Source organism: Nannobrachium achirus (genome assembly GCF_963921795.1).
Source record: "Nannobrachium achirus genome assembly, chromosome: 16".
Taxonomy (NCBI): domain Eukaryota; kingdom Metazoa; phylum Chordata; class Actinopteri; order Myctophiformes; family Myctophidae; genus Nannobrachium; species Nannobrachium achirus.
The window spans coordinates 46612969-46630594 of record NC_137823.1 but is presented as its reverse complement, the minus strand read 5'-3'; the positions used below and the strand labels follow the sequence as shown (position 1 = coordinate 46630594).

Below are 17626 nucleotides of genomic sequence, written 5' to 3'. Positions count from 1 at the left end.
GGGGCTAAGCTCCAACATCTGGCTTTGTCCCGTTCCCAAAAATTGTCCGGCCTCCCAAAAATGTCCGGCCTCTGAAGCGTGGCCTGCATCTAGCTAGGGTCCCATTGGCCAGCTTAATGAGATTAAATAGCACCGCTCACTTCACACTAGGTGTGATTTTTGGGCGTACAACAAACTTTGAGCGCTTTGTGCCAAGATGTAGGCCAGATGTAGGCCACGCTTCAGAGCCTGGACAAAGCCAGATGTTGTTGGAGCTTAGCTTCTTCCAGGTCAGTCAGCTGGGATGACAATCAACTGGGATGTCTGTGGCCTAGAGCAGTGGTTCTCAAACTTGGGGTCCCCAGAATGTAAAAAGAATGTCTCACTCAACGATAAACAAACCAACATACCGGTAAGAGTATACAGGGTATCTGCACATTTATAAAGTGACAATTTAACGATTTTCATACCAAACTGGCCAAACTGTCAAATATTAAGTAAGCAAGAGGCGAACATTGTGAAAATAGCAGTGCGAGGCGTTGTGAGCATGTACTGTAGATCTGCTATTTTCCCAATATTTATCTGCGGAACCGAGTCACATTAAATGTAATACCTACAATTCCAAGTGCTTGTCAGGGTGGGGGTCCCCTGTTCATATATGTTTATTTTGGGGGTCACAGCCTAAAAAGGTTTGAGAACCCCTGGCCTAGAGCAACTGGTGTGCTTGAAATGTAAACGTTTGAGAACCACTGCCTTAAGGTGTGGGTGGGTGCTGTTACAGATGGGAGGGAGGGCAGGGGACATCACATGTGGAGTAAAGCGTGGCCGGCAGGCTGCAGAGTGTTAGTGTACCTGTGCCACCTGCCCTTAGCGACGAGGGGGGGGGGGGGGGGGGGGTTCCACTGTTGCCATGGCATCCACCCGTACCGCCGACCCCGTGGCTGCTCCTCGGGTTATTAGTCACAGCCACAGACACTTAGTGGACCCCGTCTTCGCGTCTCCTTCCTCCAATGAGACGCTCCGATTCCTGAACTGCCGCGTGCCTCTTGCGGCCTTATAGCGTGGTTGGATGCATAAGTCACCATGGTAACCATGTACTCACCCCCTCCTTGTCTTGCTTTCCCGGCGAGAAGCATCGTTGAGTGGATCCAGCATAATTGTGCTCTCTTTCATAAGCCAACACGCACGCACGCACGCACGCACGCATACACACACACACACACACACACGCTCGCGTGCGCATTGCTAGTGGCACGGAGCAGCATGGCTCCATATGTGATGACTAACAACTCTGTAGTAGCACCAGTACAACACTGTACGCGTACGCTCACTGAGTCTGACATTCTAGCACTGCGGCCGCATCATAGTATCACCTGTTCCGTTTCACACATTCTTTAACGCTGCAGAGCGGAGCTGTTGTACTGATTACACTCTTGACACCGTGGTGATATCAGGGTTCTCTGTGAAGTTGTGACTGAGCACTGCCTGTTTCATTTAGAGCAATTACTTCATTCAATATTTTCAAGACTTCTTTGCGCGCTGACTTGAAACCCACCTGTTCTTGTTTCTGAGTGTCAAGCTCAGCTGTTCTTATTTTGATACTACGTTTGCTTTAATACATTTTCTTAACTTGTATTAATTATTATTAAGTGTGCCTGCTATGCAATAGCAAAACACTTATTGTAATCCGCCATACTTAAGTCATTAAGTCTTTCGCCACGAATTTCTGCACGTAATAACTGCCGCACAATTTACGCCACCGCCGCAATATATACATCAAAACGTGCGGCTCGGCCGGGAATGGTGTGCTATTACTTTTCTTTCCGATCCGCGTTACCATTGCGACGTAATTCGCAAAAAACGACGCCAAAAAACCCCATTGACTTAGAATGGGGGAAACTTCGGCACGTAATAACTGCCGCACGATTTACGCCACCCCCGCAATATATACATCAAAATGTGCGGCTCGGCCGGGAATGGTGTGCTATTACTTTTCTTTCCGATCCGCTTTCCGATTGCGATGTAATTCGCAAAAAACAACGCCCAAAAACTCCATTGACTTTGAATGGGGGACTCCGAAAAAAACCCAGAAACTTTGGCGCCACATAACTCTGCCATACTTTTGCCTAGCAACGTCATTTAAAATGTAAAATGCTCACACAACTTTGGTCTTTTTCCGACCAATAGGGATGAGCTGTAATTGATTAAGCCTCGCCCCCTCTTTAACAGGAAGTGCCCTTCACCAAACAGGAAGTGCCTCTATAACTCATGAACCGTTTGTCGTACAGACTTGCGGCTGGTGTCATACCTTTTCTTTTTTTCTCAATTTTTTTTTCTCAATTTTTTTTCTCAATTTTTTTTTTCTCAAATTTCTTTTTCTCAAATTTTTTTTTTCTCAAATTCTTTTTCTCAAATTTTTTTTTCTCAAATTTTTTTTTTCTCAATTTTTTTTTTCTCAAAATTTTTTTTTTCTCAAATTTTTTTTTCTCAATTTTTTTTTCTCAATTTTTTTTCTCAAAATTTTTTTTTTCTCAAAAAATGTTTTTTCTCAAATTTTTTTTTCTCAAAAAATTTTTTTCTCAATTTTTTTTTTCTCAAAATTTTTTTTTTCTCAAAATTTTTTTTTCTCAAAATTGTTTTCTCAAAATTATTTTTTTCTCAACATTTTTTTTTCTCACATTTTTTTTCTCAATTTTTTTTTCAAAATTTCTTTTTCTCAAAAAAGTTTTTTTCTCAATTTTTTTTTCTCACAAAACAATTTTTTCTCAAAAAACTGTCGTTAAAGTGCGACCCGTGATAACGGCCAAAAATGCTCCAAAACGCCACTAATTAGTCGAAATGGCTGACTTCCTGTTTGGTTTCTGATTGGCTGCTGGCCTTGTGACGTGGGTAGAGCTGCGAGGGCCTGGTCATCGCTGCTTGCAGCTTTAATTCATTAATCGTCCATGACCTTAATTGGGGCCTATTTCGCCAAACAGGAAGTGCCCCTCACCAAACAGGAAGTGACCCTTGATCTCGTGAACCGTTTGTCATACAGACACGCGGGTTGCGTCAAATGAAATAACGCTAATGCTAACACCAACCGCTACACAAGGTTGCACAGACTTAGCGAGCTGCAGGCACACTTAAAATTTCTTCGAAATTTTCTCTTCTAGTTGTTGGTTTATTTTCCAATATTGAATTGTATTTCCGATGATACTGGTAACAGATGTAGTGGTGGTCGTGGTCAGAGTTGGTGGGAGTGCCCCTACAGTATGTGTACAGTATATGTCCCCTATGTGTATGTCCTTGTTGATGTAGTTAAGTTGATTGTTATGTCGGATGACATGTTCTATTTGTTATTATGGTTTGTGTGTTGTGCCCCGAAAACGAGATGATGATTCTCAGGGCCAGGGGGCTTGTACTGATATCCTCTAACAGAATGTTCTGAATAACCACACTGTGATTGCGTATATTTTGCTCACGTATTTGCCACAGCTTGGGGCAGGTTACTGTAATGAGGCTGTGACTGTGTGTTTTTTTTGTTCTGCATAGTGCAGGCTATTTATTGTACATGTATAGCCTGCTGTATCCCAGGTTTTCTCAAAGTGGGTGCCGTGTCACCAGTCCAGGCCTGCCGCACAATATTTGAAAATATTGGTCCCAGTGGTACCATGGTACCATGCTAATTAGCCATCTGGGATTCAAGTCCAAAGACGGTGAATATTTTTAACACTCAATTCATGAACACCCACTAGTGTTCATGTTCTGGGTGGAACATTAGCCAAAAAGGTCCAGTTCCCTAAGACTACGGGGGTTTAAGAGAGATTGAACTCACAATATACAAGACTGAACGTATACAGTATGCTTTCAACTGCGTGCGTTCATTTGAATGTTGTGATCACCGTTATTATATTATCATCTTAACTTACAATAAATACACAAAATCTCTGTACGTACCTGTACTGTACGTATGTCTGTATGTAAGTCTGCAGTTCACACATGTCGAGAACTGTCCGCCCGGCAGACTTCAAACTCAGCGTGCGTGACTGCGACTCGATGATGACACGAGGGACATAATTACTGTACATGCCTGGCGTCGAGCTCACAGTGCATCGATGCGACGTGTTGTGAGCTTGTAGATCTGCTATTTTGGGGGGCGGGACTTCTTCTTTCGTGTGTCATCGTCCTTGACATGACCGCGTGACCATGTGTGGTAAATCTGGCATTAAACTGTGACGTTTTAACGTCGTAGTTTAAAGCCAGATCATAAAGGGCAGAGAAATCATATAGACCTTTAATCTATATGCAGGGCAGCGACTAGGCAATCTTCAGACTCATGAAATAGAATTCATAGAAACGGGAATAACCTCATATGTGCGTATAGTTCCATTTAGAAAAAGAATTGCTAATGCGTATGGCATGGTGTTTGAAGCCTTGCTCCTGTGGGAGAGGTGATTTCTTTTCGCATGTGCTCCAATCAGCGAGTGGTGCACTAATATCAAATGGCTTTCATTTCTCAGGGAAGCTACTGTGGCATGAGTAAGTTACTTTGTAATTCTCAATCCAATATCCAACCTTGATTAATTTTCAATAAACATTAAAAGGCGGTGAGTGTGCGTGGGTGCCATCCTCCCTTGCTGTGCTTTCATTTTCACTTGCTGCTCAATCACAAGCACTAAGCGCCGTCACGCTGCGTGCACGCTTGCACACACTTGTGTGCGTGCGCACGCAAACTCACAACTCTCTCAGTCAGTACACAATCACATGCACTCTGAGCTCGGCAGACCTGTTTTTTTCTGTGTACTGTAAGCTCATAACTCCTTCCGGGCTTTCATTTGCAGTATAATTTACACCGGTCCTGATGAGGGAGGGCTCTATAATTCACACACACACACTGATTATCTCAGCTGTAATTCACATGCCTGCACTCAGTCCAACCATGGATGGATGGATGGATGGATGGATGGATGGATGGCACATAAAATAGTATTTTAGCTACATGTAGGGGTGCAATAGTTAATTGAACAAATCAATTTGATTGATTATTAATAAAATACATTTTAATTAAATAATACATTTACAAACATATTGAAAATAGCAGATCTACAAGAGATCTCAATTATTTTATTAATACAAAATATGTTTTTATAATAATTGAAGTAAGAATTTTGAAGTGGTAAGGAATTGACTAAATTGTTAGACAATCTTTTTTATTTGGTACAAACAAAATGATAAAGTGGTAAATGCACTTGATATGTGTCAGGGTGACACAAAATAACGCCATTTCAATACCTTAAAGGCAGCAACAACACTCCATACTCCATACAGTCAAGACTCTGTGGGCACAAAAGGAACACAGACAAACAGGTACCAAAATCTCCATAAGGCACACATACAGACAGACAGACGGACAGTCAGACAGTCAGACAGACAGACAGACAGACAGACAGACAGACAGACAGACAGACAGACAGACAGACAGACAGACAGACAGACAGACAGACAGACAGACGGGTACAACAGGTACTCTTACAACAGGAACAAGGGGTATTACATAACCAGGAGGGACATGCATTTCCAACTTGAATCATTCCCGAGTACGCCGGTGCCCTACAGGCACCAGTCGAGTTATGTTTAAAATGTCTTTCTTCTTTCTTTTCGGTTCCTCTTTTGTCCAAATGCTTGACGTCTCCCATGTGGAACAAATCTCTTCAGTATGGCAGAAAGAAATAACATTTGCACATGAAAGAAGCATATTAACACATACACACCAGACGCCACTGAATGTCGGCGTCCTAATACGTCTCCCTCCTCTCTGGGGCACTGACAGAGTTCACCGCGTCTTAATAGCCAGCCAGACCGAGCAAATTTAAGCTGTACAGTGTGCTAAAGAATACTGATGAGCATAAGTTACTGCCCCCATGCTCATTTTCTGATTCGTTGAGCACGGCCCGCTGAGGTCAGCCCAGTCCCTGAGGGTAAGGGTGTAATAATTATCCCGAAGGTTGGGATGACATGATTCCCTATCATCTTTTACGGTGGCTCTCTGGGAATCTGCTCTTTTGAAGATAAACGTGCCATCGCAATCACACGGAGATGCTCAAATCAAATCTCATTACACAGTAAAATCCTCCGTGTTAAGTGAACTTGGAGTGTCTACATGTGGATCCAAATGGACCCTTATACCCCTTCTCTGCAAAGCTAGAAGTATCCTGCAATGTGCTCTGTTCTGATGGCAGGCCTTGCTGGTGACAACTGCCTGTCTCCTTCTCAACCAGACATTGCTCTAACAATAGCATCTCTGTGCTTACAGTATATGCTAGTGCAGAGCCTTTTGATTGTAACAGTTTAATTCATTTCTCTATTCTGATGAGAGTTATAAGCAGTGGTGGACAGTAACCAAGTACATTTGAGCACTGTACTTGCTTGTAGTATCTGTTCTTCACTTGAGTATTTGTACTTTTCGATACTTTCACTTTCACTCCACTACATTTCAAAGAGAAATATTGTACTTTTGACTACATTTCTACAAATGGAAAAAGTATGTTATGAATTAAGCTGTATTATGGGAAATCAATTCTGTGGTGAAATGTCTACATTTGTATACAGCAATGATAATAGGAAGAAAATGTTCTTTGTAATTTGTACTTTTTCATACTTTTTCAAGACACAATGAATGCATTTTAATGTTGTCTAATACAATTAGTTGCATTTTGTGTCCCTACTCTGCTATTGAGACATTTAAACATTAAGCCAAGGTCATGTCTCACCTATAGACACAGGATCTGACACAAATTTTGACCAGATGGTCAAGATTTATGTTGTCCCCTCAGCAAGCAGGTTCAGTGGTAGAAATGTGCAGCTCTTACAGCAGGAAACCAGGTTCAAATTTGGGGTGAAGAGGAAAGTTACATAGTGCAGCTTTTAGAAGTTACACAGTACAGACTGACTGCGCAACCTTCGCTTGTAGTTGAGTAATGTTTGACCAGGAGTGGTCAAACTGGAGTGTCTACTCCACCACCGATTATGACAATGAATCTGAACCTAATCTGAACTGAAATGAAGTTGAACTTGAGCTACTGGCTAAAGAGGCGCGTGTGATAATGTGAAAGGTTTATGATCAAATAAATAATAGAGTTGGACTGCTGAACTGCCTTCTCTTGGAGAGAAGAGAATGAAAGCATTTGCCAGCCAAAAGTTTAAGCCTGTTCTTCACTATTCTCTCTCCTGTGGGGCCTCACGCTCTCTCTGTAATTGAATCAATAAACAGGCTTTAATATCTGTTGAAACTTTTAGCCGTCAAACCCGGCCCCTGGAGAGGATGAGGAACTATCGGCTCACGAACTTGGATCGTGTCTCCAAAGGGTTTTCTCAGGGGCCCATTCAACCTTCATTCATTTTCTTTTAAGTCTGACTTCTGTAAAGCTTTCAAGCGGAGGAGAGAGCATCTCAGGACTTAGTCCATCCTCAGAGATGTTTTTTCTTTTGTTTTCTTTTTTTTCTTCTTCATGGAATGCCGGCCCTCCCTTTTAATTAGAATAGATTTATTTGGTAGACTATACAGCTGAGGCTACCATTATATTGGGCGATTGGTAGAAAACTTGTAGCTCCATTTCAACATCTTTTTTTTTTTTTTTTTTTCGTAAATGAATGCCCTGATTTGTCGTACCAGACTATCATGCTAAAGTGAGCTTGTAGATCTGCTACCGTAGTGAAAGTGAAAGTTGTTAAGTGTCTGTGAGTTTTAAATTTGTTCAACCACTGATTAGCAAGAGCTTCTGACTAAATAACTACATTGGATCATTTGGAACTCTATAGTTCTTGTTTCCATTTCCTGAAAAATAAGAAGTTTGGACAAACGATTTCACTTCACTTTCTCCTTTCATTAAAGAATCCTGAACAGCATAGGATCCAGCAGAACAGTTATCCCTTCATGCAATGCTGATTTATAACTAACTAGAAGCTGGGCCGCCCTTCGGGCGGCCCAGCGTCTAGTCGGCGACCTGGCCAACTCGGGAACGATGTAAATAGAGAATGAATGCCCCGCCCTTTAATGCAAACCCCATTATACCTGTTGTCATAGGACCCGTTTTGACCATCTGTTTGCCTGTGTCCATTTATGCCCATATATGGAGATATCTGTATCTGTCTGTCTGTCGGCGTCCATTTTATGTCCATATATGGAGATCACTGCAGATATAGTTCTGGGTCCATTTTATGCCCATATGCCCATATATGGAGATATCTGTCTATTTGCGTCCATTTTATGCCTGCCCCACCCTTTAATGCAAACCCCAATATACCTGTTGTCATAGGACCCGTTTTGACCATCTGTTAGCCTTTGTCCCCACCCTTTAATGCAAACCCCAATATACCTGTTGTCATAGGACCCGTTTGGACCATCTGTTTGCCTTCTGTTAGCCTTTGTCCCCACCCTTTAATGCAAACCCCAATATACCTGTTGTCATAGGACCCGTTTTGACCATCTGTTTGCCATTGTCCCCTTATGCCCATATATGGAGATCTCTGCACACACAGTACCGGTTGCGGAAAACTCTGATCTCAGACATCAGCTCCGCATTCGGGGATTCATTTTATGCCCATACCCCTTATGCCCATATATGGAGATCTCTGCACACACAGTACTGGTTGCGGAAAACTCTGATGTCAGACATCAGTTCCCCATATATGGAGATATCTGTATCTGTCTGTCTGTCGGCGTCCATTTTATGTCCATATATGGAGATCACTGCAGATATAGTTCTGGGTCCATTTTATGCCCATATGCCCATATATGGAGATATCTGTCTATTTGCGTCCATTTTATGCCTGCCCCACCCTTTAATGCAAACCCCAATATACCTGTTGTCATAGGACCCGTTTTGACCATCTGTTAGCCTTTGTCCCCACCCTTTAATGCAAACCCCAATATACCTGTTGTCATAGGACCCGTTTGGACCATCTGTTTGCCTTCTGTTAGCCTTTAAAACTCTGATGTCAGACATCAGTTCCCCATATATGGAGATATCTGTATCTGTCTGTCTGTCGGCGTCCATTTTATGTCCATATATGGAGATCACTGCAGATATAGTTCTGGGTCCATTTTATGCCCATATGCCCATATATGGAGATATCTGTCTATTTGCGTCCATTTTATGCCTGCCCCACCCTTTAATGCAAACCCCAATATACCTGTTGTCATAGGACCCGTTTTGACCATCTGTTAGCCTTTGTCCCCACCCTTTAATGCAAACCCCAATATACCTGTTGTCATAGGACCCGTTTGGACCATCTGTTTGCCTTCTGTTAGCCTTTGTCCCCACCCTTTAATGCAAACCCCAATATACCTGTTGTCATAGGACCCGTTTTGACCATCTGTTTGCCATTGTCTCCTTATGCCCACAGTACTGGTTGCGGAAAACTCTGATGTCAGACATCAGTTCCGCATACGGGCATTCATTTTATGCCCATATATGGAGAACGTGGGAAGAATAGTTTAGAGATACTCGGATTACATACATACATACACATTCACAGAGATTTTTTGTTGACTCATGTGGCGTACGTGATGTCAGAGCCTTTTATGAAGTGATGTCACAATGAGTCAGCGCTTCCTCCGGAACAGCCTGATGTCAACAATCAGCTCCGCATAAGGAGATTCCGAACGTTTCGCGCCGGTTTCGGAAAACCGCGAGTCGGGTCGGGTCGAGGCCCGGCACTGCACTCCGCGCGGCGGCGGGGAACGCGCGTGCCGAATCTGAAGCCGGTGGGACGAACGGTTCTCGAGATACGCGGATTACAAACAAACAGACAGACAGACAGAGATTTGTCGCATTTATAGATAGACTAGAAGCTGGGCCGCCCTTCGGGCGGCCCAGCGTCTAGTCGGCGACCTGGCCAACTCGGGAACGATGTAAATAGAGAATGAATGCCCCGCCCTTTAATGCAAACCACATTATACCTGTTGTCATAGGACCCGTTTTGACCATCTGTTTGCCTGTGTCCATTTATGCCCATATATGGAGATATCTGTATCTGTCTGTCTGTCGGCGTCCATTTTATGTCCATATATGGAGATCACTGCAGATATAGTTCTGGGTCCATTTTATGCCCATATGCCCATATATGGAGATATCTGTCTATTTGCGTCCATTTTATGCCTGCCCCACCCTTTAATGCAAACCCCAATATACCTGTTGTCGTAGGACCCATTTTGACCATCTGTTAGCCTTTGTCCCCACCCTTTAATGCAAACCCCAATATACCTGTTGTCATAGGACCCGTTTGGACCCTCTGTTTGCCTTCTGTTAGCCTTTGTCCCCACCCTTTAATGCAAACCCCAATATACCTGTTGTCATAGGACCCGTTTTGACCATCTGTTTGCCATTGTCCCCTTATGCCCATATATGGAGATCTCTGCACACACAGTACCGGTTGCGGAAAACTCTGATGTCAGACATCAGCTCCGCATTCGGGGATTCATTTTATGCCCATACCCCTTATGCCCATATATGGAGATCTCTGCACACACAGTACTGGTTGCGGAAAACTCTGATGTCAGACATCAGTTCCCCATATATGGAGATATCTGTATCTGTCTGTCTGTCGGCGTCCATTTTATGTCCATATATGGAGATCACTGCAGATATAGTTCTGGGTCCATTTTATGCCCATATGCCCATATATGGAGATATCTGTCTATTTGCGTCCATTTTATGCCTGCCCCACCCTTTAATGCAAACCCCAATATACCTGTTGTCATAGGACCCGTTTTGACCATCTGTTAGCCTTTGTCCCCACCCTTTAATGCAAACCCCAATATACCTGTTGTCATAGGACCCGTTTGGACCATCTGTTTGCCTTCTGTTAGCCTTTGTCCCCACCCTTTAATGCAAACACTGCACTCCATGCCGCGGCGGGGAGCGCGCGTGCCGAATCTGAAGCCGGTGGGACGAACGGTTCTCGAGATACGCGGATTACAAACACACACGCAGAGACTTCTCGCATTTATAGATAGATTAACCAGTTAGAAGGGGCGGTGGGTTCACAGCTGCTGAGATTGTTGTAGTAACCACTCAACAGTTGCATGGTTTGGTGTGGTGTTTAATGAAGCAAGTTCAAATATTTTTTTCCAAAGTAACTTTGATAATTAACACACATCAAGAGGGGTGATGTATTTGTATAGCTGTGAGGCAACATCATTAAAAATGTAAATAAACAAACAAACTCAATGTGAGTAATGTGATGGAAAGAAATTATGTGGTCGCAGCACTGATTTTGAATCAGGTTGCCTGATGTTTCTTTCAGCGGCGACAATCTAATTTGAGCTTAAGGATCTATTTTGAACATACTTTCCCGTCCTCATTTCACACTTGGCTGGCTTGCTGCTCTTATACGAATGAGAACGAGAACTTCACCCCATTTCCCTCGTCTTGTTTCAACTTCATTCTAAATCGATGAAAACCTTGCAGAGGACTGCACCTTTCTTGTTGAGGTTCGGCAGGGGAACAAAAGATGGGTGACGACCCCCGAGCCCACCTTATTGGTCCACTAATTCCCTCTAATTACGCAGACTACGAGTGTGGAATTCAAATCAGCCACGTTCCGCTCACCTCCACCGCACTGTAAAGTCTGTTCCATAAATGGTAAATGGTGCATTTACAATATATAGCGCTTTTATCCAAGGTGCTTTACAGAGATTGTGCATTACATCCACCCATTCACACATGCATTCATAGACCGATGGCAGAGGAAACCACGCAAGGCTGCTAACCGGGAGCAACTAAAGGTTCAGAGTCTTGCTCAAGAGGATTACATAGAAGGGTACATCCACAATATTGATGGCAGTTAGTGCAATGTTACTGTACAAAGACTTGCTACAGTATCTGTGCAGACTAGTGCTTGCTCTGCCGTCATATTAACTTACTGTATCGTGATTTTTGCATATCAATCAGGAACAATCTAAAAATAACTGTGTTGATCGTGCCCCAAACAACAATAAAATAAGATCTGGTTGTCCCAGAGGTGAACTAGTCCTTTAAGGTTGCAACCCAACTTGAATATCTTGAATATTGTTACCGTGGATGTAATCAATCCAGTTACTGTAGCCCTTCTATTTCATCCTTTTGGGGATGTTGAAGTTATCATCTGCCCATTTGTTAGCCTGACACTCAGCCTGAATTGACATTTCGTTTCACTCCATTATTCAGTCTGAACTTGCTCTGATCTAAGGCAATTTCAAGGATGGGCGTTGCCAAAGAGGCAGCCTTCTGCAATTGGTTCGTAGTGTTGTTATGTGTGGCTGGCTAGTGGCTAGCCTGTTGCTTGCTAGTGCTACTTGCTAACCAAAGAAACAAGCAGAATAGGAGCACTACGAACTAGTAATCAAACACAACATAACATGCCTGCTACTGGTGTTTCATAGCGAGATCGATACGATCGCATTTTACCGCAATTTACCGCATTTTACCGCGACGCGATGCGCGGTACGGCGGCGGCGCTGGTTTACTTGGAAACGCACATGAGTTCTGGGAAACCCCCACCCACGCTGATCACAAGACGCTGATTCACGACGCTGATTCGCCGTACGGATTTTCGAACGAGGAAGGCCTCTTCAATGAGAGCACTTCTAGACCCCTGAATCGCCCAAAACATTTTTTAAAGGGGTGTGGCTAGCGATTCAGGGTCTGGAACTAGGCTACCCATTTGTCAATTTGGTCAAAAGAAATTGGTTGAACAGAACGGGACCATCGCTCCATTGTTTACAATGGTTTGTAACGCAGGCTGCCACCCCATGGTCATGTGATCCAAGATGGCCGCGGTGTGAATAAGGTCTATCCACAAGTTTCCGCGGGAGTTTACTGGAGACTATCAGGACCAAACTTCCGGGTTTAACAGCAGACATACAAGCTCACGTCGCGTCGCAGATGCAACCCGTTGTGAGCTTGTAAATCGGCGGCGGAACCTCGGTGCAGACGTTTGCGCAATGCACTATGGGGCGTAGGAAACTCGTGGATAGGATGGTTTTCTGTGCGTGGGGACCTCATGTTTTGTCTTTGTGATATGTTGTTTTTTGTGTTACATTATATGTTGTTCTTGTTGTTGTTTTTCGAATGTCTGTAATTCTGGTGCTACTTATGCATCTTCTATATGGCAGCGATCAAGCCTTATCATCTGAACATAATGTTTTCACACGGACCCTCATACAAGATTTTTGTTGATATCTTAAAATGAACGTTTCACAGTTTTTCCAAGATGTTTTGAGAATTGCAGATCTACAAGCTCACTGCGACCCGTTGTGAGCTTGTAGATCTGCTATTAGCAATGTACTGTAGATAGTGTTTCCTGTTCCGGGTCAGTTTCCCATAGCATGGGATCATTTGATTGGCTCGGCAGCGGATTTGAACTGGAAACACATATGAAGTGGTTGTGTTTTTATGTGTTTCCAGTTGCTGAGCCAATCCAAAGAAGCTATGGGAAACTGACCCGGTGCCAGGAAATGTGTATGCCTCCTTCTGGAAAAGAGAACTACAGTTATGCACAGAGTTATAGGAGCCACGCTGTTCCTTTGTGGGTCCCGAGATCCACGTTTTTACATTTCTTTTTAAAAGTTTTACCTCTGCCATAACATGCCCAAAATAAGGCACATGTCGAAAGTATTTAATCTAATTCAAATACCAGACAAGGAAGGGGCTATTTAAACCTCTTGTTCTTTGTTGTTGTTGTTTTCTCTACTTAAAAGGAGGAATATTTGAATCCATTGAGAGCGGCCCCTCCGGAGCAGAGGAACTAGCCTTTAAATTTGCCTTGAACACAATCAACAGGAACCGAACCCTCCTCCCCAACACCACGCTCACCTATGACATCCAGAGAATAAACATCTTTGACAGCTTCGAGGCCTCCAGGAAAGGTGAGACATTGGTGCGCTCCATGAGCAGGTTACAATCTCACACTCCATCAGGCTTGTGACGAATTGTACTTGCACTGCTCATAGATGAAAAGCATTATTTTTTAACATTTGTTTTTGGGCCTTTATTGATAGGACAGTAGACTGACTGGAAATGGGGGGAGAGATGGGGAGTGAGACACAGCAAAGGTCGTCCGGATCGGGAATCGAAACGGCGCCGCCGCCAGGCATCGATGCCTATGTGGCAATGCCTAAGTGGTATGCGCCTGGACCAGTAGGCCAGCGCGGGTGCCCTGCACAGTATATTTTTAAGGCACCCATTTGTTTCTGAGATTGGACCTTTTTTTGTCGTTGCTATTTGCAAATGACCCTTGAGTTCATTCAGTTAAGAAAAGAACTGACTGAAAACGCTCTATTCGATTTGAGAAGAGCGATAGATCAACAAGGTTGTGGGTTCGAATCCCCTGTGGTGCATCCGGCTTTGTTGGGCGTCTACACAAACACAATTGGCCCGTGTTTGGGGGAGGGAAGCCGGGTGGGGAGGGTGCTACTGGTCATTGCACAATGCACATACATACTCCTACTGGCTGGGGCGGCACCTGCCAGCGGGGAGCCTTGGGTGGGAGCAGCACTCACTGGCAGGTGAGTGAGTTGGATACAAGAGCAGTGACAACACAGAAATGAGTGTGGGGTAGGAATCAATTGGCATAACGACTACATTGGGGAGAAAAGGGTAGAGAATAGAGATAGCTGCAATTGTGCGAAGAATCCATACTATCCTTAACAACAGCAACACACATTGGATTTCTTGAAATGACTTGTGGAGGTATGGTATTTAACTGTTGGTACTGTACAGCTGTGATTTTCAACCAGCTAAATGATGGGGAGTTGGAAACCAAATCGACCTGTATACAGTACATCTTTAACTCTTGAGAGTGTTATATTATTGTTAAACATCTGCATCAGAGAAGGCAGAAGAATTGTTATTTTGATCAATGTTTGCCTGTTTGCCCCAGTTAAAAAATGATTATTTTGGTGGTCGCAGCCTGAAAAGGCTGAGAACCACTGCGCGGTGTACGGCACACCTCTCTTTATCACTATCTTTCTCCCTTCCATATCCTCTCTCTTCCTCCCGCCGTCAGCCTGTGACCAGCTCTCCCTGGGGGTGGCAGCCATCTTCGGGCCGTCCCACAGCTCCTCGGCCAATGCGGTGCAGTCCATCTGCAATGCCCTGGGCGTGCCCCACATCCAGACCAAATGGAAGCACCAGGTGTCGGACAACCGGGACTCCTACTATGTCAGCCTCTACCCGGACTTCTCCTCGCTCAGCAGAGCCATCCTGGACCTGGTGCACTTCTTCAAGTGGAAGACCGTCACCGTGGTGTACGACGACAGCACAGGTACAGGTACAGTACAGTGCTACGTATTTATTTATTCACCTACATGTAGCAGAAATAGTGTCACTTATGTGTTGGTAGTAGTGATGGTGATGGTGATGAGTTGACCAGTGTTAGTGATATTGACGATGATAAGAATTGTGGACTGTGCACAAAAGAACTGTGCAAACTCCCGACCATGTGAAAGGAAAGTAGCGGCGATGTCTGAGAGAGGGAAGAGAATGAGAGAGAGAGAGAGAGAGAAAGAGAGACACACACACACACACACACACACACACACACACACACACACACACTCAGAGAGATAAAGAGAGAGACCGGCTTTCTTCAGAGTTTTAGCAGCTTTGTATCCTGTCAACTTAGCTCAGGAATCAATAGCTTAGCGTTCCGCCTCAGTCCTCCAGGTGAATCTCATGTCAGTCTTCCGTGAGAATGAGCAAGAATGTAGTATTAGGGTAAGGTGGGAGGGGGGAGGCAGGCATTACCTAGAATGACCCTACAGTATGTCACTTAAGATCAATGCCATTCAGAAGTTTTGTATGGTATGGTAGTGGCTGACAACAGCATGGACTGAATTATGTCATCTTGTCACGCAAGCTGCAGGTATCTTCATTATGTGCATGTTACAAGATGAGTCATCCTTTAGCTTGTGTGCAGCATGTTACTTTTGTGTGGTTTAGAAGTAAAGTTAGAAGTGCCGGGCATCCTGAGGAAGCTGTGTGCATTGGACTGACCCTGAGAGAGCATTCTCAACGCTGCAACTGTTCACACACGCTCGGTAAGTTCAGAACAGATCTAGTCCTCAGACTATCGATTACAAAGTCCTTTGGGCAGTTGAGCAGCTGACTCGTACTGCAACCAGCTTGAAATTAAGTGCTGCATTTACAGGAGAAAAACATTTACCTTGCTCTGGGTGTTTGGAAGCCAGACCTGACGGATGCTTCCCCTGTGATACTCGATACAGAGCAGTACCTCTCCTTCGCCCCCCATAGACAACACCCCAGAGACTACTACTCACCTGAGCAGAATTAGTCATTAGTCAGAGTCCCACTACATACGTCCCAGTGTTACCAGATGGGAAATGTAATCGTACCGGAGGCTCAGAATTATCCTATTTTACATGAAACTATCGTACACGGCCAAAAAAGAGAAATCACTCGCGTAAAAACGTAATTTCACCAAAGAATGCGTCTTTAGTGTAAGAAACGACCTTGTTTGAGACTCCTGTGTGACAAAAACGCATCAAATATGCTGCGTGGAGGCAGGCAACTTCCTGGAGCTTACGCAAATAAAAGCCTGAAACTGGTCTGGAAAGATGCAACCGGTGTTTTTAATGCCTCCAAGTACAGATCTAGGGTCAGATTGACTGATTTCCTGGCTTATTTTGAGAAGCCAAACCAGATCCCAGATCAGCAGCCAGGGAAAATAGTGAATTCACACTCTTTTTCAGTCTGAGCAAAGCCTTGGGAAAGTTAACCATTGGAATCAGACCTGGAAAACGGGGTATGGCAGCAGGAATTTGAAGTTCTATGGGTGATTGTCAGCAGCTACAGTACACTTGCTTCTCCTCTGCTAAATGAATAATGTGGTGCCACCGTCATGCCCCAACCCAGCCTGTGACGTCATCGTGCCATACTCACACTCTCTCGGTAAAGTTCAAAATGGCAGTGTTGTTTGACCTTTAAATCCCTCTAGGCAATGAGATGCATTCTGGACAACTCCTTGGTCAGTTTCATTCTGAAAGTAACTAAATACATTTACTCACATACTGTACTTACCCTACGTACTTATGTTGAGTTACTTTTACTGGAGTATTTCCAGCTTTAAGTACTTTTACTTCCACTCCACCTCAGAGGCAAATATTGTACTTTTACTCTCCAGTACAGTTATATGAAAAATGTAGTTACTTTGTAGCTTTTGATTATTATTACAAAACATACATTAACCTCTTCAGCCCTATATACATACATTTCAGCCATTTGAAAATAGCCGATCTATACCATCGCACAATGCCTCGCGATGCGAAGCATTGTGAGCTTGTAGATCTGCTATTTTCCAAAGATTTTTATTTTATACTATTGAAATACTTGTGAAATTGGTATTCTGCATGAGTACTTTCTACTTTTGGTACTTCAAGTACATTTTTATACCAATACTTTTGCTCAAATTCCGGACTTACTTAACAGAGTATTGCAGTATTTATATTTGTAAAAAGCTGAGTTTTTCCACCACTGTGTCTGGAGTACACAGTATACAGTACTGGAAACTCTGCAGTGACAATCTAAGATTCACACCCTCTTCCAGGACTTGATGAAGCACTATGTCAGGCTCTGCTTGGTTCTCTCCACAATGGACCTTCTGC

General features: G+C 43.8%; 1 protein-coding gene across 2 annotated transcripts in view; it reads left to right on the top strand.

Annotated features, from left to right (window-relative positions):
• LOC308300216 (glutamate receptor ionotropic, kainate 2-like) overlaps window positions 1–17626 on the top strand; it is a gene marked incomplete at both ends in the record, with an annotated part of 144959 nt that overhangs the window by 24138 nt on the left and 103195 nt on the right. Inside the window, 2 exons of one of the 2 annotated variants that reach the window (XM_080744025.1) lie at window positions 13703–13870; window positions 15010–15267. In XM_080744025.1, the coding sequence (XP_080600151.1) occupies window positions 13703–13870; window positions 15010–15267 (426 nt within the window). Of the gene's footprint in view, window positions 1–13702; window positions 13871–15009; window positions 15274–17626 lie in introns of both variants that reach the window. The other variant, XM_080744024.1, reaches the window with a different exon arrangement.